Source organism: Capra hircus, chromosome 15, assembly GCF_001704415.2.
Source record: "Capra hircus breed San Clemente chromosome 15, ASM170441v1, whole genome shotgun sequence".
NCBI lineage: Eukaryota > Metazoa > Chordata > Mammalia > Artiodactyla > Bovidae > Capra > Capra hircus.
The window spans coordinates 27158403-27182658 of record NC_030822.1 but is presented as its reverse complement, the minus strand read 5'-3'; the positions used below and the strand labels follow the sequence as shown (position 1 = coordinate 27182658).

The window sequence follows — 24256 nt, the reverse complement described above, 5'->3', positions numbered from 1 at the left end:
GCTCAATGAAGAGAACTATCTACCTGACTTAGGACCCCCCACTCCTTTTGCTGCCAGCACTCAAATGCAACTTCACTTTACTGAGAAGTGAGCGTTTCCATATTAAAAAAAAAAAAAAAGACAAATGACAAATGGAGAAAACATACCCAACAGACAAAATGCTAATTCCCTTAATATTTTTTAAAACTCATTCATTTATTTTTGGCTGTGCTGGGTCTTTGTTGCTGCACCCAGGCTTTCTCTAGCCGTGGCAAGCGGGGGCTACCCTCTAGTTGCAGTGCGCAGGCTTCTCTTGTTGTGGAGCACAGGTTCTAGGGCACATGGGCTCAGTAGTTGTGACACATGGGCTCAGTTCTCCCGAGGCATGTGGGATCTTCTCAGACTAGGGATCAAACCAGTGTCAATTGTACTGCAAGATTCTTAACCATTCCTAGGAAAACAAGGAAAAGTTACACTGCACTTCCTCTGGAAGGAGGAATTTGCGAGACCAGGAGAGCAAGGGTGGGAGCAGAACTTTTCAAAGCATACCCCATTGCTCTGTTTGAAAAATGTATTCATACTGTAAACAGACACTAACTTAAAAAACAAAATTAACCCCCTAGTCCCCCAAATAAAGATGTCCTCAGAAACAAATGGATTTGTGGTGAAATAAGTTTGGTCCACGTAGGGTTAAGCAAAGTTAAAGTGTCTTTGTGCAGGATTTGGAGGTGAGGTGCCCTTTAAATACTACTGTGCCTTGTGGTTCCTGAGGAAGACTCTGCACATGTAGCTTCCTATGCTAATTGCAGGACAGTGTTTCCATAGAGCATCTCTGGGGGCTAGTATTCTGTGACTAGATGCTGGGAATCCCCATCTCTAGGAGCAAGCACAAATGCCTTCACCCTCACTATATTCTCTCCCTCCCTCCTGCCCGCCCTCCCTCTCTCCCTCTCTCTCTCTCACACACATGCAAACACAGGATACCAAAGAATTTCCTCAAGGGCATTCTTTAGGTCACTGATCTCACAAGATGCTCCGTGGTCAAATATTCTTGGGAAATGCTGCTCTGCCAGTGCGGATGACAGATCACTGCTTAATCCTTCTCCCAGATTTTACAGATTCTCTGTCTTTGCTCACACCATCCCTTCCATCTGAACTGTTCTTTGTTTTAACCCACTTCTTCCTGCCAAAGTTCCGGCTCATCTGTCAAGTTTTGGGTCTCATGTTTTCTGCACCATGATGAAGGCTTCTTGGATCCTGGCAAAATCCTAGAGATGCCTGACAAGTGTCCCAGACCCTTGTTGAAAGAAAGAAAGAAATTACTGAGTACAGTGGAGGAATGCCTGAGAGAGGGAGAAGGAAGGGATGCCTGAAGGATGGATGAGTGGAGGGTTAGCGTGTTGGGGGTGACTGTGATTGGGTTAATGAGTGGGGATACAGTAGCTTGCCATACCTGTGTCTGCAGATCTATTCATCACGGTTGTTGCAGCACAACTTCAGCTCCGTAGATCTGACTGAGGGCCCCAAAGCAGCTTGTTGGCCTGCTCTTGGGCAGTCCCAGGCAGAGGGGAGAAGTCTCTCTCTCCAAAGCCTCTCCCCTTGGCCCTCATCCCTATCCAAAGCCCCACCAAGAAAAATGCCCACCTTTGGATGTGGATCTGGGGATGTCTTGCCACATTTTGTGCTCTTGCCCTTGTCTGCACAGGCACTCCCTAGGAGGTGGGTATCCTCTGAGTTCTTTCGATCAGAGAACCCACAGGGGTCTGTAGAAACTAAGCTATCCTCACTCCCCACCCAGACTCTTCAGCCTGACAGACACCCGAACACACATGGCTCAGAGGCCGTATGAGAGTGGACCTGCACAGGGATCCAAAATGGAGAGGCCAGTTTTCCTACTTCCCTGCTGCTGCTGCTGCTGCTGCTGCTGCTGCTGCTAAGTCGCTTCAGTCGTGTCCGACTCTGTGCGACCCCATAGATGGCAGCCCACCAGGCTCCCCCGTCCCTGGGATTCTCCAGGCAAGAACACTGGAGTGGGTTGCCATTTCCTTCTCCAATGCATGAAAGTGAAAAGTGAAAGTGAAGTTGCTCAGTCGTGTCTGACTCTCAGCGACCCCATGGACTGCAGCCTACCAGGCTCCTCCACCCATGGGATTTTCCAGGCAGGAGTACTGGAGTGGGGTGCCATTGCTTTCTCCTACTTACCTACTTATCTTTATTTCCTCAAAGCAATTTCCTCTGGAACCTTTAGCAAATTGCCTTATCTCTTTGAACACTCTTTTCCCTCACTCCACAATGGGTATGTCTACCTCACTACTTATGTGTATTAAATTAAACAAAGTAGATGAAGGTATCTGGCACACAGTAGGTTTTCAGCAGCAGTTTTTCACTCCCTTTTACCCCAGTGTGGATTCTGAGCAGCTGGAGAGGCTGCTTCTTAAGTTTTCCACTGTGTAGTGTCAGCACACTGAATGAAGGATAAACGGGGACTGATGGGAGAAGGCAGCTGTGGCCCAGTCTGTGCCAAGTACAGGTATGCAAATTTCAAAAGCAGTCTCAGCCCCAGGGAAGGCTTCCTTGAGCCTTTCCCTGCAAGGGTTGCTTTGATCATTTTGCAAGTGACCAGCTGCTTTTCTCATCAGTCTCCACTCTCACCCCCACCCACCATCCACAGATGTAGATTCCCCTCAGGTGCTGGGGATGACTCAGCTCTGTGTCCCCAGTCCCCCTCAGTGCTTGGCACAGAGCAGGCTCAGCAGATGGAGGACTGGGAAAAGCTAGTCTCTGCGGTTGTCACTGAAGTTCCCTTAAAAGACAGTTTGACTTGTTGCCAAAAGGGTATCACGGTCTCAGCCAGAGAGAGGAGGCACCGGGAATCCAGGCAAGAAGGGATGAGGTGGTAAGAGGCAAAGACAGTCAGAGGTGGATGAGGAACAAGTTACTTTGTGATTTGCCCTTGGGTATTCATTCATCAAACACAATGAACAGATATTAAGTGCGTGGTGTTTGCCAGGCTCTTTGCACTTAATATCTGTTCATTGTGTTTGATGTTTGCTGGGCTTCCCTGGTGGCTCAGATGGTAAAGAATCTGTCTGCAATGTGGGAGACCTGGGTCCGATCCCTGGGTTGGGAAGATCCCCTGGAGAAGGAAACGGCTACCCACTCCAGTATTCTGGCCTGGAGAATCCCCATGGACAGAGGAGCCTGGCAGGCTACAGTCCATGGGGTCACAAAGAGTTGGACACAACTGAGTGACTTTCACTTGCACATTCCAGCTTATGATACTACAAGGTGTTTGGTCAAGAGAGTTGTGGATCTGGCTATATGCATTCTTGGGCAAGTTGCTTACTGTCTTTGAGCCTCAGTGATAGCACCAGCAATAAGGCCATAATACTCAATGTTTCACAAAGTTGTTCTGAGAATTGTATTAATTTATTTATGTGAATTGCTTGACACAATCCCCGCTAGGTTACTGTTTACAGATGTAATTGTTAAGGATGATAATAATCCTGACTCAATCCTGTGTGGTTAGAGCCAAGACTTCAGGAAGCCCTGGAGTCCAGGCCGGCAATCCAGCTTCCTCATCTGAGAAAATTAGGGCCACAGAAGACCAAGGAGGAACAGGAACAGAGCCCTGGCCAGGGGCGTTCAGGGCACTCTTTCCATCTGAGCTGTTGCTTCTGAGTTTAGAGCCTGCAGAGCAAGCGTGTATGCTGATTCTCCAAGCACTCCTCTGGGAAAAGTGGTATGTGAAGCTGGGACGCAGTTTGCACATAACAGCGCAATAAAGGCGACTTCCTGCATCCACAGCTGAGGATATACTTAAGGCACAATCCACTGCTGGCCCGCAATGTGCTGCTCGGAGCACCTCCTCTCTCTGGCTGTCCCTTCTGCTGAGTTACAGCCTGGCCCAGGAGACTCGATTGCTTCACCCCTAGAACATTCTCCTATTGGAGTTGAGGCAATGATGATACAAGTGTATCTGTAAGACTTTCCAGTTTCCTTTGTGCTGTCATATCCATGATTTCATCTGACCTCTACAACACTTTTTTTTTTTTAACAGATGGAGAAACTGAGGAACAAGGAGTTAAGTAACTTATCTGAGGTCCTGGTACTAGTCACAGTATTTTCACAAAGTCTAGTGCTTATTCAATTGCTTAAAATAAAGAGTGGACATTCACTAGTTGCCTCGTGGAAGGCAGTCTCCATTCAAAATGCTCTATCAACATTTAATCCTAGAAATTGTCACAAGCATCCTCTGTGGTAGAAACTTATTATATTCTTTCCCAGATGACAGAGGTCAAGTTAACTGACCCAAGGTTACAAAGCTCTAGCAGGGGGCAGAGCTAGGGTTCAAAGCCAGACAGTTGGGCTCCACAATCCTCTTTCTGTTTTTTGACTGCATTGGGTCTTTGCTGCTGCACATGGGCTTTCTCTAGTTGCAGCAACCAGGGCTACTCTTGGTTTCAGTGCGTGCGCTTCTCTTGTTGTGGAGCACAGGCCCTAGGTGCGAGGGCTCAGTAGGTGTGGCACACGGGCTTATTTGCTCTGCAGCAAGTAGAATCTTCCCAAACCAGGGATTGAACCCATGTCCCCTGCACCACCAGGGAAGATCTCAATCCATATTCTTAATCTCTATGTCAGCATTTCTTGTGCTATGCACATTTGGGGCCAGAAAATCCTGTTTGGGGGGCCTGTTCTGTGCAATGTAGGATGTTTAACAGTATCTGTAGGCTCTGAATATTAGATGCCAGTAGCCCCCTCAACCATAGTTATAACAACCGAAAACACCTCCACACATTGCCGGATGTCATTTGGGCGGGGGGGGGGGGGAGGGGGTAAAATCACCCCTCAGTGAGAAACACTGCTCTGTGATATGCTCTTCTAAAATCACAATATATGTAGTTATTTTTTTTTAATATAGCAACCTCTGACTTCAGACAAAATATGTTCTACAGCTCTCCGAAATGAATCAACATTCAAATTCAAACCACCTTAACTGCTCACCTCCTATGCCCAGGCAATTTATAGACCATTTTAAAAATGAATTGATGCTTAGGGAACTTAAGCAACTTGCCCAGAATAACAAAGTTGGTATGTGGCAGAACAAGAATGTGAACATCTGTCTCAATCTCTGCAGACAAATGTTTCTGGTAGTATTCATTCTAAAGTGACATATTCTGTATTTTCTCAATGCTAAAATACATTCTCTCCCTCCAATTTAATAGCTTTGAAACTGAGATGCAACTAAAAACCAATGTTTGTTTACGTAGAACTATTGTTTTAATTCTCTCCAAAGCTATTATTTAATTAAAAGTGTGTCTCACAACTAACAGCCTCTTAGAATTGAGAATTGAGGGCAGGAGCTGTGAATGTGGGAGATGCTGATGGAGTCAGATGGGAAAGAAAGAGACAGCAGTAATGCTCCCTGCAATGGGATGTTGCCTGGTTCTCTGCCCCAGCTGTCCATCAAAACCCTGCAATCCTTCCCTGCTGATCCCCATCCAGCCTCTGTGACTTAGCGCATACCACACTCCTCCAGAAGTCTTTCCAGGTCCTTTGGCATGAAGTTCATCCTTTCTAATTTCATCTAGAGGCGTTTTTCCTTTCACAGCATTGCAGGGACATGACAGAACACAGAGCTGACCTTCTCCTCAATCATGGGTGATATCTGCAAACTTGCCTTAACAGATGAGAAGACTGAGACCCAGAGAAGGGCAGCAACTTGCCTAGCCTCTCTCTCAAGAGCACGGAAGAGAAGGGAGTGTCCAGGTTCTTTTCATCAGTGCTCAGGCTTGTTCTGGGATCGATAACCATAACCAGCTGATTAGCCGTCATGTTAGCAGTCACTTGACCTTGGAGAAAGTGGCGTTCCATGCTGTGGTGAGGTCTGACCATGACTGTACAATAAACACCATGACATCTAAGCTCAGAGTGGGGAAGTGGTTTGCTCAAGGGCCCACAACTCCCAAGTAGCAGCCCTTGGACTGGGTCTCCTCACACCAGACCTCTGCCCTTTCTCCTGTTCCTTATGGCCAGGTTGTCCAACCTTCTCTCACTCTGATGTTTCCAGGTCTTGGCCAGGCCTGCCTCCACTCTCACCAGCAGGAAAGGGACAGCAGCTCTTCCAGGCCTCCCTCAGAGAATGAGAACCCACCCCCCTGCTGCCACTGATGTCACTGGGGCTGTGGTCTGTTCACCACCCCGCCCCCCCCCAACACACACACTGCTCATCAATGATCTAACTCTTCTAGAGCTGGGTTCGAATCCTGCACCCAGCACAGCGACAAGCACGGGTCCCTGCTCAAGCCCCAGACTCCAAAGCAGGGGGCAGTAGGGCTGGAGGAAGTCCCCAGCATTGTGACAAGTCAGCTGGGGATGACTCTGCCAGTCCTACAGGTTGTCATGAAGACTGAATTGACAATGTCTGTGAAGACCCTTGGTACACTCTCAAGTGCTACAGCAGGTTGGGGCTGGCTGTGCAGTGCGTACAAGGACACAGGCTCTGGCTCTGGACAGACACTGACCATGTGACTGCAGGCAAATAATGTCTTTGAAATTCAGTTCTCTCATGGGGATAAAATACCAACCTCATCAAAATATGAGCCTAAATGAGATTATACATTAAGCATCTTACACAGTGCCTGGCATATAGGAGGCACTAAATAAATACTCCTTGAAAGAAAAGTTATGACCAACCTAGATAGTATATTCAAAAGCAGAGACATTACTTTGCCAACAAAGGTCCGTCTAGTCAAGGCTATGGTTTTTCCTGTGGTCATGTATGGATGTGAGAGTTGGACTGTGAAGAAGGCTGAGCGCCGAAGAATTGATGCTTTTGAACTGTGGTGTTGGAGAAGAGTCTTGAGAGTCCCTTGGACTGCAAGGAGATCCAACCAGTCCATTCTGAAGGAGATCAGCCCTGGGATTTCTTTGGAAGGAATGATGCTAAAGCTGAAACTCCAGTACTTTTGCCACCTCATGAGAAGAGCTGACTCATTGGAAAAGACTCTGACGCTGAGAGGGATTGGGGGCAGGAGGAGAAGGGGACGACAGAGGATGAGATGGCTGGATGGCATCACGGACTCGATGGACGTTCTGAGTGAACTCCGGGAGATGGTGATGGACAGGGAGGCCTGGAGTGCTGCGATTCATGGGGTCGCAAAGAGTCGGACACGACTGAGCGACTGAACTGAACTGAACTGAAATAAATACTAAATTCCTCCCTAAGTATAAGCGTCATTAAATGAAGCACAGCAGAAATCAATACCTTAATTCTATTAATTACACTGACAAATCTTATGCTATGAGTAGGGACTCTAACCTCAATGAGAACTGAGATCACTAATGACTAAAGCACCAGCAGCCATCTTTGTGTTTAGTGATCTGTCCTTCAGGAGGACTGCAAAGCTGGAAAATGAATTGCAGCCCAGAGGAAAATGCCACTATGTAACGGAGGTAAATTAACAATGCACATCTCCTTCCACACTGTTTCAGGTCTGCTCCCCTTTCCTATAAAAAGGTTGGAGCTGAGACACAAGCAGGTTCTAAAGAGGGCAATGAAAATTATATGGGCTGTGGTTTGAGAAGGGAAGGAAGAGAAGAAAAAAACAAGGCAAAAATTACCTGACTTGGAAAGGAAAGGGTAAGACGGGTGATAAATAGAAGGGTATTATATGGCAGGTGAGGGTGGTAAGTCACATGCCAAGGCTGTTATTGTGGCAGAGTCTTGGGGGACCAAAGGGATCATGTCTCAAGACTTGGAACACTTTGGAAGAAAGATTATACAAATCACAGACGCTATTAATTATGATTAACAGTGACCAATGTGGGATTTGCTTTTCAGTTCAACTATGTTCTCTTTTTCTAAACATGCCCAGAAACTGCAGGCCAGACTTTACCACACAGCTCACCTTTGAAGGCTCCATTCCTATGGCCAGTTCACACAGACAAAGGATTGAGGCTCAGCATCTCTTCGAGGATTCCTCTGACCAGAGGGTAATGGCCAGCTCCTAAGAATAAATTATAAGGGTTTTCATGGATTGGTCCCTAATTGCCTTTACATCTTTATCTCCAGTTTCTTTCCCCTCCCCTGAATCTTCCAGCCACTTTGAATTTTCCATTGATCCTAGAACACATCATTTGTGCATTCATTCAACAAATATGGAGCACCAGCTACAGGTCAGGCACTACTAAAGGCAGTGGGATACAACCACAGCAAACACTACAACCTCCCAGCCCTTGTAGAACTTATATACTAATGTAGGAAGTCAACTCATTTCTAGAAAAAGGTAGGCTAGTTTCAGAAGGGTCAGCAGAGAAAGTTGTACTGTGGAGATAACATTTAAGCAAACATCAGAATAGTGCAAAAAAAGAGCTAGGAGTTAATTGGGCTAACAGCTTTCAAGGCTCAGCAAGTGTAAAGGTCGTGAACAGGCTTCTCTCAATGAGCCTGATGAGTGATCATCACAGCTGGGCAGAGTGAACAAGAATCAGACTAGAAAATGCGACCAGAGGTAGGCATGGACCAGGTTACACAGGGCCTTAGGGTCATGGTCAGAGTTTGGATTCTGGCCTAAGACCACTGGAAGGGTCTGTGAAGAGGAGGTTCATGATAACTCTGCCTGTTACATGGAAAATGGCCTTGGAGAAAAAGGTAAGTGAGAGGTGATAGGGGTTTGAACTGAGGTGATAATAGCAGAGGTCCTAAGAAGTAACTGGGAGCAACTGATTCACTTGCACTTGAGCTGGGACTTGAAGAATCAGCAGCCTAACAACTGGGCACCAGGGTCAATGACTTCTCTTTGTAGACAAAACACCTGGCATAATGCTTGGCATGATGTGTATTAAATGGAACTGGAAACAGCGACAAATCTTTCGGAAGAAAAATTTTCATGTAACTAATCTTGAGTTTTCCATTTCAGAATGCTACACAATCTTTCCAAAGATGAGAAAAATAAATATGTTGTAGAAAATAAGGAAAAGATTTAATTCCCCATACTCTCACCACCTAGAAACAAACGTTAGTAATTTGATGTACTTCCTTCCACCCTAGTCTTTTCACACCTTTTTTTTTTTTTTTTAAAGGTGAGGATTTCCATTCTGAGAAGCATCCTGCTCTACCAGCATTGGTTGGTCAGGATTTGACTCTCACTCCACAGCTGAATGGCCTTTTGCAAGTCACTTTCAAATCTAAAAACAAGGATAGTAACACCTACTGTTTCAGGTTACTGTGAACCTAAATAAAATGATTCATACCAAGTGCCTAATACGACGCTTGGAACATAATAAGTGCTCAATATATAGTAGTCGCTATTAATAAAAGGAAGTCCAAATCCCACAAGACACAATTATAAGGAAAGTTTTCAACATCTCATTTTTTAGGAAAAAGGCTTTGCAAACCCACAATCTAACCGCATGTACCATTCCAAAGAAAAATAATCATACCAAGAATAGGAATTTGCCAAATAAGATGTAAGCAATACCAAATATTTTTAAAAACCAAAATTTTACGGTAACACAAAATAGCAATGTGCCAAGAACTAACCCCAGGCTCTGGCCTGTATAATAAATCTCTCTCCTATAAAGCTGACATACTTATGGATTACCGTTTACATTAATAAGTTTTAAGGGTGGACACTGCTCACCTGCCAAGAAATGGTTCTCTCAGGCTTTCCATCTTCAGCGTTGGCTGTGTGGCAGGACAGACCACGGCACTGTCAGGAACTTCTGCTCTCCCTGGCCTCTGCCACCACCGAGTGGTGTGATCCTACGCAAACTGTCCTGTTTAGTTGTCTATAAAATGAAGTGCTGGCTATACAATTCTGCTGCTCTAAAGCTTCTACAACCATGCAGATTTTAATGTGTATAAAACTGGTTTAAGTAAGAACTATCGCTTCTTAAATTAGCAATTTTAAAAACCTTATATAGCATACTGAATATCAGAATGATCATCTGGGGCTTTTTTTTTTGGCGGGAGGGGGCGAGAGATGATTCACATTATATGGATTTATTTCTATACTAAAATAAAATTGTCACATTTTCTTTGAGAAGTAAGAGGTTAACTTAAAAAATATTGGGGGTTATGTGGTCCCATGGTACATTCCATTTCCAAGGTGGATCTTCTCTTAGCAAATGTTACTTTCTCAGTGGCTTCAAACTTATTCCAAATGGATCTATTATGATAGTGGTCAATTTGGCTTACTTTTACATACCATTATCACTCATTAATTAGATGAGGTAATATATGAGAAAATAAACGTTGCTGTTTTTGTAGATTTCTGCAAAAGCTGTTGCCTAGCCTTTGAATTTCTATACTCAGCGTTAGCCATCTACTCTTAGCTATATTCAGGGAGATGTGCTGGACCCACATAGGTTCTTGCTGGACTTCCATCTAGTAGAAGATCCATCCAGGCAAAACTGAGAGGTCGTGTAAGGGACACTTGACTCAGATTTCAAGGGAGGGGAAGGCCCTAGGGAAAGTGATTCTCAGCTGAAATCTGAAGATGAACAGCAAGGGTGTAAGGGTGATGACTGGAGACAAGAGCACGCCTCACCCTCCTCTAGGTCTAGCTAAGGCATCTCCTCCTCTAGCTGCTCAGGGCCCTCCCTTCACACCGTAGGTTTTCCTGAAGCTGGGTGACTAAGTCCTGGTTTGTTCCAGGCAGTCCGGCTCTGTCAATCTGGCACTAACTAGTAATAGTGACCCCTTACACTATCAAAATGGCAATCCACTCCAGTACTATTGCCTGGAAAATCCCATGGACAGAGGAGCCTGGTAGGCTACAGTCCACGGGGTCGCAGAGTCGGACACGACTCAGTGACTTCACTCCACTTTATACTATCAAAAGTGCCCTGGTTGGGATGATCAATGATAGGATTACCCTATCCTAGTCCTGCTCCTGGCTTGCATGTCTGGCTCCCCCACAAGACTGAGCTCCCTGAGGATATGGGCTCCATCTTACCTCTAAATCCACGGAGTGGGCTTCATCTCATTCATCTTTGTAGCCATAACCCTAGTCTCATGCCTGAGGCTCAATTCAGATTGAACATCACAGGCTTTCAATACAATATTTGAAGTAAGAATGAAAAGCAAATATGAGGCAAAGAATTAGACTTGCAATCTTTACATCATGTTAAAAACACGGTTACATCTTTCACTAGCTGTGTGGCCTTCTAATCCTTAGGTTTCCACCTAAAAAATTAGGGATAATATTACCTTTTTCATAGGTGGAAAAGTTTAAAGGAGACAATGCAGGTAAAGTGCCTGAGCACAGCACTGAAATCCAGTGAGAACTTTTGCTTGCAGCAGCTGCTACTGGACAATGATGAGCACAGCTCCTGCTGCTGCAACCCTGCTCTAAGAAAATTAAACTAAAACCTAATAAGTATCCAGTAGGCACTTAAGAATTGTGCACTAAACAAATTTTGGCCTTATGCTAGACCAAGCTGGCAGCAGACCAGATTCTTGGATTAACAAAATGCATTAAATTACAACTTAGTGAGACTTCCCCAGTAGTGGTCCAGTTGTTAAGATTCCATGCTTCCACTGCAGGGGACACATGCTTCCACTCCAGGGTTTGATCCCTGGTCAGGGAACTAAAATCCCACATGCCACACAGCGTGGCCAAAAAGATTTTTAAAATTACAATTTGAAAGTCAAAAGATTGGACTCTTTTAAGTTCAGTTTAAATAATAACAGAATAAAAACCCACCTCATATCCACAAGAAGCACAGAACATAGAACACAGAAACACTACCTGGCCACATTTTAGACGTTAATTAACAGCATTTAAACTTCATCTTTGTTAGAACCATGCCCTCTTTTAAAAGTTATTTTTCTGTAAGCATGCCAACTTGGATATTTGGGCCCATCTCCTCTCTTTTTGAACTGTCAGCCTCTCAAGTTTTATGTGATTAATGTATATAGAGAAAATTAGAAAAGGCTTCAGATTGAGTCAACAGTAGTTTTCTTGATCCCTCAATTATAATATTCTTTTTGCAGTATATCCTTGTTGAACATTTGGAATGAATTAAAACTTTAAATTTCCAGATGTTTAAACTACTACTGTAAATTCAAACTCATTAAAAAGGGCAGATTTACTACCTCTACTTAGTTTTGAAGTCTGTTGTTCACCCTGTCCAAATAATTTATGAAACCAAATACAGTGGTTAAGTAGTGTATTCTTTTTATATAGTATTCATGGTAAGAAATAAGGGGCATGTAAAGAGGTCTGGAAATTAACTGCCATTTTAGCCAACCTATAGATCACACTTATTGTTGTTTCTAAGCTAGTAATTGTTTCCTGAAACTGATCTAGAAGATTTTTATGCTAATCTGTACTAAAAATTACTTTGCTTTTTCTGGCCACAAAAAGCTGGCTACAGAAGAACATTTGATTACAGTAGAAGACAGCTGCACCCACTCTCATGAAGTAAATGGACCTGGATCTACAGTCCTTTGTGGTAGTGTCTTGGCAGCCAAACAAAGGTGGCAGCATTTCTACACCTAGTTTGTAAAGTCTCAGAAGTTTTGAGCTTCACTTTTTTTTTTTTTAACAAGGAACCCATGTTGACTATAATGAGCACATTTTTAGAGATGCTGTGCTGAATATTGGCAACGGATAAAGCAAGAACATGAAAGAAGCCCATTCCTAAAGCAAATATTTCTTTTACAAATCTTAAGAATGAAGTGGCTTTCACAATCAATTTTAAGACTGAAGGACTGGATTGAAGTACCTAGTTCTGGCATTTATTAGCTGTATAATCTGGGGCAATTCATTTACCTCTGTGAGCTTGATTTCTCAACTGAAAAATGGGGATAATTCTTGCTTGAATTTCTTTTTAGAACTTGAATGATATATAATCAAGGTGCTTTTACGTTCTAAAATATATAACTATTAAAAAACATTTCAAGTACAATTTTTGTATGTTTAATGAATTACTTTAAACAGCACTTAAAAAGTAGCTATCTCTAATATGAAACAAAAACCAGATCCAACTAAGTTACTGCAGAGGAACTGGTTTCAAGAGGGGTGGGAAGTGGGGTCTCTTTCAACTTAATCAATTATCACTTACTTCATGGGGTAATTGCTAAGAGTGAAATAAAAATTACAAAAAAATATCAATAAAGCATTTGTTCTCATTTACAGGTAACAAATCCTATGTTAGGCTTTTTAACTTTTTATCCCCCAAAATAAGAGTGGATATGTCAGAAGCAAAAATTCCTCCAAATATATATGCTAAATCTTGAATATATTTCCTAGTCTCTTTTAAAAATTGTTTTGATATGATATACAATCTTTTAAAAATCACACAAAGCTTTTATGGGTACCCTGTGTTATTTTAACTTCAGTAATATGATCCACTTAACTCTGTGAAGTATGTTTGTGTGTGTGTGTGCAGTTGTAAGTACAACTGTAGTCCCATGGGCCAGCTCTAGGCTATAAGTTCTGTAAGAAAGCACATCGGTTATTGCCAGCAGTTAACCCAGAAGCCTGGCACACAATAAGCATTCAACTAATATTTGCGGAATAAATAGTGACTACACCAACTACACCAACCAAAATCAGATTGATTATATTCTTTGCAGCCAAAGATGGAGAAGCTCTATACAGTCAGCAAAAACAAGACTGGGAGCTGACTGTGGCTCAGATCATGAACTCCTTATTGCCAAATTCAGACTTAAACTGAACAAAGTAGGGAAAACTACTAGACCATTCAGGTATGACCTAAATCAAATCCCTTATGATTATACAGTGGAAGTGACAAATAGATTCAAGGGATTAGATCTGATAGAGTACCTGAAGAACTATGGATGGAGGTTCGTGACACTGTAGCGGAGGCAGGGATCAAGACCATCCCCTAGACAAAGAAATGCAAAAAGGCAAAATGGTTGTCTAAGGAGGCCTTACAAATAGCTGAGAAAAGAAGAGAAGCCAAAGGCAGAGGAGAAAAAGAAAGATATACCCATTTGAATGCAGAGTTCCAAAGAATGCAAGAAGAGATAAGAAAGCCTTCCTTAGTGATCAATGCAAAGAAATAGAGGAAAATAATAGAATGGGAAAGACTAGAGATTTCTTCAAGCAAATTAGATACCAAGGGAACATTTTATGCAAAGATGGGCACAATAAAGGACAGAAATGGTATGGACCTAAGAGAAGCAGAAGATATGAAGAAGAGGAGGCAAGAATACACAGAAGAACTATACAAAAAAGATCTTCATGACTCAGATGATCACGATGGTGTGGTCACTCACCTAGAGCCAGACATCCTGGAATGTGAAGTCAAGTGGGCCTTAGGAAGCATTACTATGAACGAAGCTAGTGGAGGTGATGAATTCCAGTTGAGCTGTTTCAAATCCTAAAAGATGATGCTGTAAAAGTGCTACATTCAATATGCCAGCAAATTTGGAAAATGCAGCAGTGGCCACAGGACTGGAAAAGGTCAGTTTTCATTCCAATCCCAAAGAAAGGCAATGCCAAAGAATGCTCAAACTCCTGCACAACTGCACTCATTTCACACGCTAGTAAAGTAATGCTCAAAATTCTCCAAGCCAGGCTTCCACAGTATATGAACTGTGAACTTCCAGATGTTCAAGCTAGTTTTAGAAAAGGCAGAGGAACCAGAGATCAAATTGCCAACATTTGTTGGAGCATCGAAAAAGCAAGAGTTCCAGAAAAACACCTATTTCTGCTTTATTGACTATGCCAAAGCCTTTGACTGTGTGGATCACAACAAACTGGAAATATCTTAAAGAGATGGGAATACTAGACCACTTGACCTGCAGTCTGAGAAATTTGTATGCAGGTCATGAAGCAACAGTTAAAACTGGACATGGAACAACAGATTGTTTCCAAATAGGAAAAGGAGTACATCAAGGCTGAATATTGTCACCCTGCTTATTTAACTTCTATGCAGAGTACATCATGAGAAATGCTGGGCTGGAGGAAGCACAAGCTGGAATCAAGATTGCGGGGGAAAAAAAAAAAAAGATTGCGGGGAGAAATATCAATAATCTCAGATATGCAGATGACACCACCCTTATGGCAGAAAACAAAGAAGTAAAGAGCCTCTTGATGAAAGTGAAAAGGACAGTGAAAAAGTTGGCTTAAAGCTCAACATTCAGAAAACTAAGATCATGGTCCCATCTGGTCCCATCACTTCATGGGAAATAGGGAAACAGTGGAAACAGTGACAGACTTTATTTTTTGAGCTCCAAAATCACTGCAGATGGTGACTACAGCCAAGAAGTTAAAAGACACTTGCTCCTTGGAAGAAAAGTTGCGACCAACCTAGATAACATATTAAAAAGCAGACACATTACTTTGCCAACAAAGCCTGTCTAGTCAAGGCTATGGTTTTTCCAGTAGTCATGTATGGATACGAGAGTTGGACTATAAAAAAAGCTGAGAGCCAAAGAACTGATGCTTTTGAACTGTGGTGTTAGAGAATACTCTTGAGAGTCCCTTGGACTGGAAGGAGATCCAACCAGTCCATCCAAAAAGAAATCTGTCCTGGATATTCCTTGCAAGGACTGATGCTGAAACTAAAACTCCAATACTTTGGCTACCTGATGAGAAGAACTGACCCTGATGCTGGGAAAGATAGAAGGTGGGAGAAGGGGATGAGAGAGGATGAGATGGTTGACATGGATGACATCGACTCAATGGACATGAGTTTGAGTAAGCTCTGGGAGTTGGTGGTGGACAGGGAGGCCTGGAGTGCTGCAGTCCATGGGGTCACAAAGAGTCAGACACAACTGAGCAACTGAACTGAACTGATTCATTGGAAGTACTGATGCTGAAGCTGAAGCTCCAATACTTTGGTCACCTGATGTGAAGAGTTGACTCATTAGAAAAACCCTGATGCTGAGAAAGATTGAAGGAGGGAAGAGAAGGGGACGACAGAAGACGAGATGGTTGGATGGTATCACTGGCTCAATGGACCTGAGTTTGAGCAAGCTCCACGAGATGGTAAAGGACAGGGGAGCCTGGCGTGCTGTAGTCTATAGGGTTGCAAAGAGTCAGACATGACTGAGTGACTGAACTGAACTGAACACCAACCTCTATCTAATCTTGCAAAAATGATAATCTCTATTTCATCTATGGAGAGACTACTATAGACTCAATCTACCTTCCAAGACCAGAGTTTATGAAGATGCTTAACAAATCAGGGTTTTCAAGCTTTTAATAAATTCCCCAATTAACTTGGAGAATTATGAAAACAAATGGTAGGCATCTTAAAAGCTTAATCAATGCTTGCTACATGAATGTTTTGGATGATTATAGCACACTGAAAACAGGTCCCTATTTTACAGTTCTGGTCATAACGATGAGGAGTCTATTATCCTTATCCCTTCTGAGCCAGCCTTGTGACTTGTTTTGGCCAAAATATGTGCTGAAAGTGACATTCTGAGTTTTGGAGCCCATGGTTTGAAGCTATTGCCTCTGCCTTCTTGTACTCTGAGACCAGAAGCGTTAGTAGCTCAGCTGTGTCCCATTCTTTGCGATCCCATGGACTGTAGCCCACTAGGCTTCTCTGTCCATGGAATTCTCCAGGCAAGAATACTGGAGTGGGTTGCCACACCGTTTTCCAGGGGATCTTCCCAACCCAAGGATTGAACCCGGGTCTCTCGCATTGCAGGCAGACTCTTTACTGTCTGAGCAACCAGGTAAGTCCCTATAACCATGCCACAAGCCCAAAATAAAAGACCACATGGACAGGCCCAGTTGTCCCATCTAGGACCCCAGCCAATCTTCCAACTGAATGAAGAGTCCAGATGAGATTAGCAAAAGAACTATCCAAAACCGGTGGTTTAGCTTTTTTTTTTTCTTTTTAAGCCACTAAGTTTTGGGATACTGTTAAGTAGTAATAGATGATTGATGATAAATTATCTAACCCTCATAGAGCAGTGTGTGGTTTTACAGTTGAGGAAATATACCCAGATTACACAATCTGCCAAGGTCAAACCGCTACTTAAGTGTCCTAAGAACTAGATGCAGCCATTAAAAGGCCTGCTCTGTGTCTCCTCCTCTGTCATCCTGCCATCATGAACCTGAACAGTTCTGTCAAAGACAGAGGTACCTCTTAGAGCTTTGGATATAAGAAAAACCCTGTTATCATTTTTATAGCTTGCCTGGGTAATGCGTCCTGATTGACACATCTGCCCTGTTTGTCTTAAAGAAGAAAATGCACTACTATCAGTTCAGTTCAGTTGTTGCTCAGTCGTGTCCGACTCTTTGCGATCCCATGATGCGCAGCTCGCCAGGCCTCCCTGTCCATCACCAACTCCCAGAGTTTACTCAAACTCATGTCCATCAAGTTGGTATATACCATCCAGCCATCTCATCCTCTGTTGTCCCCTTTTCCTCCTGCCCCCAGTCCCTCCCAGCATCAGGGTCTTTTCCAATGAGTCAACTCTTCGTATGAGGTGGCCAAAGTACTGGAGTTTCAGCTTTAGCATCATTCCTTCCAAAGAAATCCCAGGGCTGATCTTCAGAATGGACTGGTTGGATCTCCTTGCAGTCCAAGGGACTCTCAAGAGTCTTCTCCAACACCACAGTTCAAAAGCATCAATTCTTCGGTGCTCAGCTTTCTTCACAGTCCAACTCTCACATCCATACATGACCACTGGAAAAACCATAGCCTTGACTAGATGGACCTTTGTTGGCAAAGTAATGTCTCTGCTTTTTAATATGCTATCTAGGTTGGTCGCAACTTTTCTTCCAAGGAGTAAGTGTCTTTTAACTTCATGGCTGCAGTCACCATCTGCAGTGATTTTAGAGCCCCCCAAAATAAAGTCTGACACTGTTTCCACTGTTTCCTCATCTATTTCCCATGAAGTGATGGGACTGGATGCCATGATCTTTGTTTTCTGAATGTTGAACTTTAAGCCAACTTTTTCACTCTCCTCTTTCACTTTCATCAAGAGGCTCCTTAGTTCTTCACTTTCTGCCATAAGAGTGGTGTCATCTGCATATCTGAGGTTATTGATATTTCTCCCCGCAATCTTGATTCCAGCTTGTCCTTCTTTCAGCCTAGCGTTTCTCATGATGTACTCTGCATAGAAGTTAAATAAGCAGGGTGACAATATACAGCCTTGACATACTCCTTTTCCTATTTGGAACCAGTCTGTTGTTCCATGTCCAGTTCTAACTGTTGTTTCCTAGCCTGCATACAGATTTCTCAAGAGGCAGGTCAGGTGGTCTGGTATTCCCATCTCCTTCAGAATTTTCCACAGTTTGTTGTGATCCACACAGTCAAAGGCTTTGGCATAGTCAAAGCAGAAACAGATGTTTTTCTGGAACTCTCTTGCTTTTTCGATGATCCAGTGGATGTTGGCAATTTGATCTCTGGTTCCTCTGCCTTTTCTAAAACTAGCTTGTACATCCGGAAGTTCACGATGCACGTATTGCTGAAGACTGGCTTGGGGAATTTTGAGCATTACTTTACTAGTGTGTGAGATGAGTGCAGTTGTGTGGTAGTTTGAGCATTCTTTGGCATTGCCTTTCTTTGGGATTGGAATGAAAACTGACCTTTTCCAGTCCTGTGGCCACTACTACTATCAGTAAGACCCAGCAACTGGCAAATACACTCTCATCCTGTTTTCTGAAGCTCGAACAGCACTAACTTATCCCAACATAAACAATTCAATGTCTCTGCAATATTCATTCATTTACATTTTAGCCAGCAATAATTATGTAAAAATTAACTATATCAGGGGTCATATAACATATAATATTTTAAAAGTTAGATAAATCTTACATTTAATGACTTCACAATTTAAATAGGTTTTTAAAGAACTTATTTTCAATTGTGAAAGTGATATTTTTGAAAAGAGAATTTTATCACAAGAATCTGTTTTGTCCACACCAAAAAAAAATATCTGAACTTTACACAAAATTCACATTTTATTTAGGTTGAAATAAACTATACAAAATTGATTTTCTTCACCAAAAATAACAGCAATATTTTCTGTATTATTCCTAGATAAACTACAAAACACTTATTTTTGTAGACTTTCTAGGCTTTGCTTGTAAATCAAGATGAGGCAGTAGATAGAGTCATGGAAAAAGCAGAAGAAAACAGACAAATCAGCTGTCAGTATCCATGGCCTCTGATCCTTTCTTGACCATGAAACTGAAGTGTTCAACACATACCTGCCAAAAAGCTTACAAAGACGTAGGCTCAATAAAGGAATGTAAACAGCAATACCAGATGTGGAACAACAATGGCAGGCTCTTCCATTCAAATTTTAACTTGTTGCTTTAACTTCATTTGATAAAGAGAAAATCTACACTGAAATCCTTGTTGGACAAGCTAACACGTTTCTCTTATAGTCTGATAATTTTCTTAACTGTCCTTTACAGATTTTTAATAGCAGACTTATAACTCCTATTATTTAAAAGTCAGTCATGAGCTTCACTGTAACATTTTACAAAATGCATTCCTTCCTCCCATACCTCCTGTAATTTTATTTTTTCAAAGATCTGATAACTTAATACCTGACAATTTGATCCACAGTGATAAACGTAATGTCTAAAATCACTTAACTAAAACAATTCCAAAGTGCCATTAGCAGAAATCACATAAAACTGTAATATGGTACTTTCAATGCTATCTTCTGGAAGAACAGTTAGGTCTCCAAAGCATGGGCATTCGAATAGGACATTTAAACAGGCAGATTATCAATGACTAATGTACTCAACGGGAGGCCTACAGGTCAAGATATTCAGTGATTAAGCGGCCTACCCTTACAACTTTTCTGTAAGATATTTTTTAATTTCTTACATTTTTTTTTGAATATCAAATATAAGAGACAGTCTAGGTTAAAAGTCTCTTAGGTATTTTCAATGGTTTCTGAATTATCTGTAGGAAGCTCTGACTTACTTGTATACAGTTTGATATATGTATCCACCATTAAATCCAAATCGTGTTTTATATCAAAATTTATGTTAAGCAAAGCCAAGTTACTTGATCTTTGATCTGTCAAAGTGTTCCTCAAGTATGCTTTGAGACGCTTTCGCCCATTTTCATAGCGTTCATTCTCAACTTTCATCACAGGGAGAATACACAGGACTTTCAGCAATGCATAAACATTAGGAAAAAACTTGATGTCTGGCAGATGAAGGGCTTCATAAATAGTGGATGGAAGTTCTATATCTTTCCCTCTGTGTTTCCATTTGATTCTCCAACAATGCAGCTCAGCAGAGAGTGTGTCAGGATTAGGTAAGTCACTTCGGTACATGTCAGCATGGTGCTCCTCTGATGTATTGAATTTGAGCTGTCCCATGACAGAGGGTACCAGGGATAAGCATTTAAGCGCTTTGAGGTGCTGTTCTGAGAATATATCCTTCAGTTCCTGAATAATGTGTTCCACAGTTGGAACACTTAGAGTTTCTTTATAATAACTCTCAGAGGTTAGCTGAGATTCCAGGTTACTGTGTTGAGCTCTGCGAAATTTCCCTGGGAGTTTCATCTGAATATCAAGTTTGGTTGCCAAATTTGTGGCTTCCTCAAACCAAAATTCATGATAAACTTCAATATTTTCCATCACTTCATTTAGTGAATGTAACACTGCAGTCAAGCTACTGGCTGCAAAAAAGACATCAGAGGTTTGCCCCTGAAGATTTTTCCCAAAAGCTCTTGTGAAAGATAAAACATTTTTAAGAACAACAATGGTAACAATGAAATCAAAATCTGTTACCGCACTACAGAGCACAAATGCTCGGCCAGCTATACAGTTATTCCATCTAACATTTGTGTCACTATTTATACCATCTAAACATAAAACAAGTGCTTGTAGGAGGTCCACTAAGATTTCAAAAGCATCATGCCTGCCTGTCCACTGAGAATGGCAAATTTCCTTCAGTTCTTTGCCCCTTTCTTCATCGTTCTGAAAGAGGACAGAAATTACACTTTCAAGCTCTAAAAGCAGTTGTGGTGATCGATGAAAGAAAGAACAAACTTCTTCAATTGTTCCTAATGCAACAGATACTCCCATAACAGGCACTGATTTTGCCAACCACATATTTAAGGCACAGGAAGAGCAGAGTGTGTAGATAGCTTGGGGATATTTCTCTAAAAGTCTAGAAGCAACAACTTTCATTTTGGATGAAAATCCACTAGATACAATGTAAGCCTGGCCGCGACAGTACTCCATGTTTAATCCCCATTTCTCAGTTATTGTAGTGTGAAATTTCACAGCCAAAATTTCTGCATCAGCTTCATAAGGCAGGAAGCCTACGAATTCCTCTCTCAGGTTGTGAGCTTCATCGACAAACCTCACCAACACAGGCAGGTGCTCTTCCCCTGCTATGTCCACCACATCATCAGTGATGATGGAAAAGAAGTGAGAATCTCTTACTTCCCTGAGGGTTTCTTCCCGAATGCAGCTCTCACAGATCTCCAGCATCTGTTTCTGCTGTGTTTTGGAACAGAACAATGTGTTAACTGCTGTTGTCTCAAAGCGCTTTCTCAGAACCTCTTCACCAGAATTGATCCGGCACTCTAGCAGTGCTTGAAAGTTATCAGGAGTAAAAAGACCTTCTGGGATTTCATCAGCTTCATGTCCATCCAGAGGTATGTTTTGTTTTCCCATAAGAATCAAAATTTCAAATAAAGATTTTAAATATTCTTTGTTTTCCTTCTCTTCAAGAGTTAAAGGTAAAATGTCTTCATCCTGCTCTTCACCCCCTTCTTCTGCACTGGGATTCTGAGCATTGCTGTTGTTTATTTCCTTATGTTTTGGTTCCTGTTCAGAAGTTTCATCAACTGGAAAACAAAGAATTAATTTTATAAGCAGGTTCATAAGGAATCATACAAACAAAAAATTACATATTTGACTGGTTAAATATTTAAAATTCACAAATTCATTCATTCAACACTCACGAGGTACCTACTAGACCACAGACTAGGATGCAGAGATTAAATTAAGACACACTCTAGTGGAGGAGACAAATACTGTGAATGAATATATATTCATCCTACATGTCAATGCTATTATGAGAGGAACAATTTCTTATAAATTTAAGAAGGCACATTACATATACAGAGTAATAACCGTCCACGCCGTCACAAAAAGGACCGGAAGGACTAACAGTTACTGAGGCACTGTGTTGTCCTCTTATATGTAGCAGACTGCTCCCTTACAAATGAGGACAGTAAATAACTGCCAAGGTCACAGACAGAGGTGAAAATTCAAATCCAAGCTTGTCTGGCTCCAAGGTCCATGCTGACACTTTTAAGCAATACTTTTATATGAGACCATATACTACAAATTATATTCATGCAATTTCTAGGGCACTATTAGTATATTATTAATAGAAATCTCTTCATATGTAGATGGGAGAACTGAAGCCCTGAGGTTAAGGGTTCTGACCATAGTCATACTCACAACTCTGTAAGTCCTGGCCCCTGTGGCCCCTTTTTTAACCATCATTTTTTAACCATCATGGGTTCATAGAAGCTCTAAAACAAAATGAATGTGTAGTTCCCCAAATCTGGCACCCTGTTTCAAGACACAAATATCCTTCACTCCTTTCTTTGCCTGACTCCATGTCTCTTCAGCTATAAAGGGGGAAAATAATAGTACTTACCTCAGGGCTACCGTGAGAATTACATGAATTAATATATGCAAAGCTCTTAATGACTTGGCACACAGTAAGCACTCAGTAAAAAGTTGGGTTAATAATAACAGCAGTAGTAGGAAGAGATAGGAAAGGAAGATTCAAAGTAAAAATTGGTAAGAACAAAACCCCCTCTAGTCCTCATTTTCTGGTGACACAGCTCAGACATCAGTACCTGGAGAACAGCTACTGTGACTCTTACTCTCTGTAAAGCCAAGTATCTCAACAGCACTGAGTCTTTAAATTTTTACCAAGAACTTAGTATGCACCACAGGTGGCATGGACAGAGATTCGGCTCCTTTCCTTCCCTACAGTGAGATACTTACTCTGCCTTCTGCCCTACCACACTGGGAGCACCTAGTGGAAAGAGAGAAGGCCAAGTGCATGGCATAGTGGTACTCAATAAAGACTAACTGAGCTAAGATTTTATCTCACAGACAATTCCAGACCACAGGACAATGCCTACCACACTCTTACATCATTCTCACAATAGGTTTTTGGACATAAAACATATTTATTTGTCCTTACCAGGTCAAGGCCTTTTAAAAAGGCATTCAGAAGTTGAGTCATTAACACTATCACTTACTTTTTTTCTGTTTCAGTGTCCTGATTTCATCTTCACTCTAAATGATAAGAAAAAGAGAAAAAAAAATCTTTAAGAAAACTGAACTCCAGTATATCATCACAGACTCAAGTAAAAAGCATATTATGAGTCAAATTTAATTCTTTTTTTTTTGGCCATGCCATGCAGCATGTGGAATCTTAGTTTCCTGACCAGGAACTGAACCTGTGCCCCTGCAGTAGAAGTATGAAATCTTAACTACTGGACCACCTGGGAAGTCCCAAATTTAATTCTTTCAAGAGCGTAAATTCTTCATAAAGAATACATTCTTCAAACAGACAGATGACAAGCAAACTAGAATCATCTGCTAATGACTCCAAGTTTATAATAAAATACTAGAGGGTAAAGAATACATCATTTAAGTACTTTATACCTAAATCATCATAACTTGAGGTTACAAATATGTGCTGGCTAATAAAAGGCATGAACGTATATGACGGCATTTAAAGTCAAACTCAAGGTCCATAAATCATGCCCCTCTCCTCTAGTCTAACCCCAGGGGATCTGAGGTCAAACTCAAGGTCCATAAATCATGCCCCTCTCCCCTAGTCTAACCCCAGGGGATGTCATGTAAAAGGGAGTTGCTGGAGTCCAGAACCTAACACAAAAGCTGTGAGCAATCTCTGAGAAGCAGAAAGTGACAATGCCAAAATGGAAGAGAAATGGATATAAATAGCATAGAGAGCCTTATGCTAGAGAGAAAGTGGCATATTCAGGCTTAGACTGAGGGAGAACTTTCCAAATGTGTCCTTTTCTCCCTCTAACCCACTGTAATTATTAGCTCACACCCCACCCCATTACTATTGTAGGGCATGAAAGCAGCAGTACCAGTGACAGCTAGAGATAGCAGGGTACCTGCTGGGCAGCACAGGACATGGTACTGATAAAAGGTGAGCAGGTTAGCCAGTCTGGAACATTCCCTTCTTATCCTATGGGCTGTGGAGTTACAAGGATGGCAGATCTGGAAGTGAGCCTGCTGTAAGATATCTGAGGTTCTTTGAGGGGCAGAGAACAGGAAATGATAGCTACA

At 42.0% G+C, this 24256-nt stretch overlaps 1 protein-coding gene and 1 long non-coding RNA gene across 5 annotated transcripts in view; both read right to left on the bottom strand.

The window, feature by feature from the left end:
• Positions 365-10628, bottom strand: LOC108637659. The gene is made up of 3 exons (XR_001919214.1): positions 9624-10628; positions 7890-7988; positions 365-430 (listed from the first exon to the last, which is right to left on the bottom strand). It is a non-coding gene; the product is annotated as an uncharacterized LOC108637659 (long non-coding RNA).
• Positions 18869-24256, bottom strand: part of THAP12 (THAP domain containing 12) — a 28965-nt gene continuing 23577 nt past the window's right edge. For 2 of the 4 annotated variants that reach the window (XM_018059322.1, XM_018059323.1), the window contains 2 exons: positions 23191-23227; positions 18869-21750 (listed from right to left, as the gene is read on the bottom strand). In XM_018059322.1, coding sequence (XP_017914811.1) covers positions 19817-21750; positions 23191-23227 — 1971 coding nt within the window. In that variant the 3' untranslated portion in view covers positions 18869-19816. Of the gene's footprint in view, positions 21751-23132; positions 23228-24256 lie in introns of those variants that run through there. The other 2 variants (XM_018059325.1, XM_018059326.1) reach the window with 2 other exon arrangements.